Source organism: Condylura cristata, unplaced genomic scaffold (assembly GCF_000260355.1).
Source record: "Condylura cristata isolate star-nosed mole 26May11 unplaced genomic scaffold, ConCri1.0 scaffold00022, whole genome shotgun sequence".
Lineage (NCBI taxonomy): Eukaryota > Metazoa > Chordata > Mammalia > Eulipotyphla > Talpidae > Condylura > Condylura cristata.
In genome coordinates, this window is record NW_004567123.1 from 17,130,992 (window position 1) to 17,136,991 (window position 6,000).

Here is a 6,000-nt window from a genome sequence, read left to right on the forward strand (position 1 = left end):
CTTAAGGAATGTCTTACTAGACTGGATATTTCTTGACCTATATAACATTTTTTATTTTTAGAGCAGTTATAGATTCACAGCAAATTGAATGGAATGTACAAAGATTTCCCATGTACCCTCTGCCCAGACACACAGCCCCTTCCTCCCCCATCATCAACATCAGAATCAGTATATTTGTTACAATTGATGAACCTACACTGGTACAGCATTATCACTCCAAGTCCATAGTTTGCATTAAAGTTGACTATTGGTTTGCATTAAAGTTGAGTATTGTATGGAATAGTTTCACTTACCTAAAAAAATCCTTTGTGTTCTATTAAAAAAAAAAAAACTGTAGATTTTTTTTTATCTATACTGGTTTTTTAATTTTCACATTTTATATATTTACTGGCCTCTTTGTTAAGATTTACTTTTATATCTGAGCTTATTAATGTTTGGGCAAAGTTTTTGTTTGTTGACTAAAACCATCTCTTTAAGAACTCAAGAAAAGACAATATTATTGCTTCCACTACAAAAATAGAAAAAGAATGTCACAGCCTAGAATTACTGTTTTTGTGGTTCTCCTCTCCTTGTCTAATATATTCCTAAACCTATAACACAGAGAAAGAAAGAATTGTAGATTTTCTGGAGCACAAGCTGTTTACTTCTAAAAGTAAAACTCTTGCTTGTACATTCAGGTATTGCAAATGATGCTGGAGAGATCACACTGATACCACTTTCTGTGAATACAACTCAGCCCACAGTTGAGAGTCCTGTGTCACTCACAGCTCAATCATTAATTGATGTTTCTCCAAAACATACCCATCTGACTAAGGCACAAGAGGTACCTCCAACTGGAATAAACAAACCAAAGAGAACTGGATCCTTAGCACTGTTTTATAGAAAGGTATGTGTTTTTATAGTATCTAAAACAAAATCCCATTTGATCAGTGCAACAGATTGAGTAACAAAGGGCAGCTTTAGCTGCTTTTTGAAATGTGTGTGTGGCAAAATAAATAACAAAAAGTTTGTCATTTTAGCAAGTTTTTGTACAGATAATGTCATTAAGTTCATTTACATTGTTGTGCAGCTTTATCACCATCTGTCAACTTCCTAAACTGAAACTACTCTCGTTCCTCTACTTCCTGTAGGTGCTCGGTAACATCCATTCTATTTTCTGTCTATGAGTTTAACTACTCTGAGAATCTCATAAGTAAAATCATTTGTGACAGGCTTATTCCACTTGGCATATGTCTTTAAGGTTCATCCTTCATCCATGTCTTAGCTTGTGTCAGCATTTTCTTCAATTTTTTAAAAAATTTTCTTCATTTTTAAAGGCGAATATCCTGTTTGTAATACATGCTGCACTTTGTCTAGCCTGCACTTTGTCTAGCCGCTCTTCTGTAAGATGGACATTTAGTTTGTATCTACTTTTTTGTAACAAAAAAGTCTTTGCTTTCAGTTCTTTTGGGTATATATGCAGAAATGGAATAGTAATTCTAAATTTTTTTTAAGTACTGCCAGACCATCTTTCACAGTGGCTACACTATTTTACATTCTCATCAGCAATGCACAAGGTTTCCAAGTTCTCTACATATTCTCTTAACAACAATAATTGTTACTTTTTTTTAAATAATAGACATCCTAATGAGTTTGAAGTGATATCTATAGTTTTGATTTGTGTTTCCCTAATGGTGGTTTTTGAGCATTTTTTCATGTGCTTGCTGGCCATGGCTAATGCCTTCTAAAGTCCTTTGCTCATTTTTCATTTGCTTCTGTTGTTGAATTGTAGAATTCCTTTATATATCCTGTTACTTATCAAACTCATGACTTGTAAATATTTTCTCCCATGCTATGGTTTGTGTTTTTGTTACTTTGATAGCTTCCTTTGTGGGAACAAGCCTTTCACTTGATGAACACCAGTTTGTATATGCTTTGCTTTCTTTTTTGTACTTTTGGTGTCATATCCAGGAAGTCATCATTCTAATATCAGGAAACTTTATCCATGTATTTTTTTCTGGGATTTTTATATATGCCAGACCATTTTCCACACCATTTTGTAAATGGTGTGAAATAAGGGTCCAATTTCATTCTTCAGACAGATATCCAGTTTTCTTAACATCATTTATTGAAAAGATTAATCCTTTCCCCCATTGATTATCTGCCACCCTTGTCAAAGCTCATTCTACCATATGTGTTAAGTTTATTCCTAAGCTTTCTGTTTTATTCTTTGGTCCCTTTATGTTTGTTTTTTATGCCAATACACAGTTTTGATTGCTGTTCTACTTTTTGATTAGTTTTGAATTCAAGAAATATGAGACTTCCTAGCTTTTTTCTTTTTCAAGATTATTTTGACAATTCAGAGTTTCTTGAGATTTCTTTGAGTTTTGGAATGGATTTTTCTATTTCTGCAGGAAGCATCATTGATATTTTTATAGAAATTGCATGGATCTGTAGATTGCTTAGAATAGTGTTGACCTCTATTAAATCTTCTATAACATTAAATCTATCTATTATTAAATAGTCTATGAACATGAGATTTCTTTCCATATATTTGTTTTTTCTTAATTTCTTTCAGCAGTATTTTGCAGTTTTTAATATTCAAGTCATTTGTCTCCTTGTTTAACTTATTTCCTAAATATTCTTTTTTTCCCTAAATATTCTTTTTCATGTTATTATAAATGGAATCATCTTCTTAGCCTTTTTAACAAGCAAGGCTTTTACTTTCTCTTAGGAGAAAACATTTTGAGGGTCCTCCCTGGTGCACAGAGTTAAGGACACGTGCTATCAAACTGTTGCCAGCTACACGACATGACTTTGATCCCCAGGCTGATCAAGGAGCTGACCCACACGGCACAGCAGACCTCTCCTGTCTTGCCCACTGCTCCCCTCAGCAGTGTGTTTCTGTAGATCTGCCTCTTCTCCTCTCCACTCTGTCTCTGGTGAATCCTCTCAACCCCCTGCATCTCTGGCTTACACCACAGCTACATTCATAAATAAACAAATCTTATTTAAATTAAAAAATAGAAGACATTTTGATCTTGGTGACCTGTTTTTGTACTTTGATTCATAAGGTTTTGTTCTATTTCTTGATATAACTTAGATTTTCTGCCAACTTGTATTCTTATGTAACTGAATAAGCAGTTGGCTAACCTTTGGAATTTTCTGAAAGTCTATTTTGTTATATTACTGTAACTTGGAATTTATTGTGGGATAAGTATATCTTGGATTTTATGGATAAGCTAAAAATACTGAAAAATCATATGACTAGTGTCTAATATTACATTTTAAAGATTGGTAGGGAGGCTACATAGTTTGATAATAAATCAAGTTTTTTTTTAATGAATAATAGTTTATTTTTACATCATTTTGTGCATTTTTCCATCTCAGTTGTAATCCCCTTGGGCTTCCCATCACCAAATCACTCATGTGCCATCACCATAGTCCAATGCATCTCCCTCCCCCACTGTTTTTGATCCCCTTCCCCACTCCATCCCCATAAAATATCTCTGGTATATAGCTGTTCATTGTTATTACTATTTTCTCACCTGGTCTGTTATATTCCTGCTATGGGTGAAACCATCCGGTATTTTTCCTTTTCTTTCTGGCTTATTTCACTAAGCATGATCTTTTCCAGTTCCATCCATGTTGCTGCAAAAGGCATGTGTTTGTTTGTTTATTTATTTATTTGGTTGCTGAGTAATATTCCATTGTGTCTATGTGCTACATCTTTTTAATCCAGTCATCCACTTTTGGGCATTTGGGCTGTATCCATGTCTTTCCAATTATAAATAAAGCAGCAATAAACATAGGGGTGCAGGTATCTTTTTAAATCAGTGTTTTTGTGTCTTTTGGGTAGATACCTAGGAGTGGGATTGCTGGGTCATATGGAAGCTCCATTTTTAGCAGTTTGAGGAACCTCCAAACAGTTTTTCATAGTGGTTGTACTAGTTTGCATTCCCACCAGCAGTGCAGGAAAGTTCCTTTTGCTCCATGTCCTCGCCAACATTTGTTGTTGCTAGTTGTTTTTAAGATGTGCCATTCACATGGCACATGGGTGAAGTGGTATCTCATTGTGGTTTTAATTAGCATCTCCCTTATTACAAGTGATGTTGAACATTTTTTCATATGCTTGTTGGCCATCTGCATCACTCTTTGGAGAAGTGTCTATTTCCTATTGTAACTTCCTTTTTTTTTTTTCTTTTTCAAGATCTATTTATGCATGCAAGAATTGGGGTACAGGCTAGTAATATGTGGGTTGGTGGTGGTGAGAGGATTCACCAGAGACAAAGTGGGGAACAGAACAAAACAGAGCAGGCAGACTGATGAGGTACACTACTGAGGAGAGCAGAGGGTGAGTCAGGAGAGGTCTGCCATGCCAAACCTGGCAGGAGATCAAACTCATGCAGCAGTGGCTGTGATAGCTTCATAGTACTGTGATTTAACCTGTTGCACCCACAGGGAGGGCCCTCCTGTTATAACTTTCAATGGCAAAGTGTACTACATTTGATTATGAATTTAAGGATGGTGGAAATAATTCTTTATTTTCAATTCTCAATTTATTTTGGAATCTAGCTTGTCCTTTTCCTTCCATTTAATTATAGCCTATATATCAACAAAGAATTGACATATAGATTAGAAGCTAGAAAAAAAATTTTTTTTTTTAAAGATTTATTTATTTATTCATATAGAACTGGGGTACAGGTCAGAGATGCGGAGAGTGAGAGGATTCACCAGAGACAGAGCGGGAAGCAGAACAGGCAGATTGACAAAGTACACTGCTGAGGGGAGCAGCGGGCGGGCCAGGAGAGGTCTGCCGCGCCATGTGGTCACCTCCGGGGCTGGCGGGATCGAACTCATGTGGAAGTGGCTTAAGCTTCTTAGTGCTGTGCTTTAACCCGCTGCACCACCAGGGAGGGCCGCTAGAAAAATTTTTTATGGTAAAAGAGAATTGCAGTGTTTATATCTATAGTGATTTCATATAGTAATGCCTTGAATCAGTTGAAGCTATTATCCATTCTGTACTTGGTATGATATTGATATTCTTTGCCTGAATAGAAATTACTATTAATTTTATAATAGTTGTGAATTGATGGTCTAATGAATTTTTGTTAGTCAAAAGTTTTCCATAATATGTGTAATTTTAAGGCATTAATTAGCTCTGCAAAAGACAAGTAAGTAAAAAAGTAAGAGTATTACTTAATTACATATTATATAAATATTAATTATACATTATGTTTATCTGCTATGCCATGTGGGTACTCCCTGGCCAGGGATTAAATGTAGGCCATGGTGGTGATAGTGCTGAGACTAACCCCTGTGCCACTAGGAAAGCCCCCTGTTTCATCTAGATACTGGAACTCTATCTTTTATCGTCCATCACAAATATAAAGTTTTAGCATCTTTCCCACTGCTCCCCCTGATTCCTGTTTATCATTTGGCCAGCTGGACCTGAAACAGGAATTGATGTAGAAAACAGGTTCACTATAAAATGAATTTACCACTGCTGGTTTTAGAGCTTGTCTCTCTATCCAGTGTCAGTTACTTACATTTGTTTTTATTCCTCATTGTGTATTTTACCCTGCCAAAGATACTTTTCTGTGTTATTTTCCCCCAGAAGCACTTAAATGTAGACTTAAACAGCATAGTCTGGGTTAGTATTACCAGAACAGGGTTACCAGTTCTTAAAACAAAATGCAATGTTCCTTAGATAATAAAAAACCTTTTAAAATGTTGCAGCGCCTTGGGGCCATTTGCATTATTAGCAATTCATATATTCGTGTATATATAAAAATTTAAGGACATTGATCAGAATTTCCTCTGATGTACTTAAAAACAAAAACTTAAGTATCTCATTTACTTTAATTTTTCATGTACTCATAGAAATAATATAGAATAGGCCCTCCCTGGTGGCGCAGCGGGTTAAAACACAGCACTGAGAATCTGAAGCCTCTTCCGCATGAGTTCAATTCCCGACCTGCCCCGGAGGTGACCACATGGCGTGGCAGACCTCTCCTGACC

The 6,000-nt window shown here is 35.8% G+C and overlaps 1 protein-coding gene across 1 annotated transcript in view; it reads left to right on the forward strand.

The window, feature by feature from the left end:
• The window catches only part of RBL1 (retinoblastoma-like 1), a 40,393-nt gene that overhangs the window by 24,007 nt on the left and 10,386 nt on the right, over positions 1-6,000 (forward strand). The window contains exon 16 of the mRNA XM_004687209.2: positions 678-886. Coding sequence (XP_004687266.1) covers positions 678-886 — 209 coding nt within the window. The remainder of the gene's footprint in view (positions 1-677; positions 887-6,000) is intronic.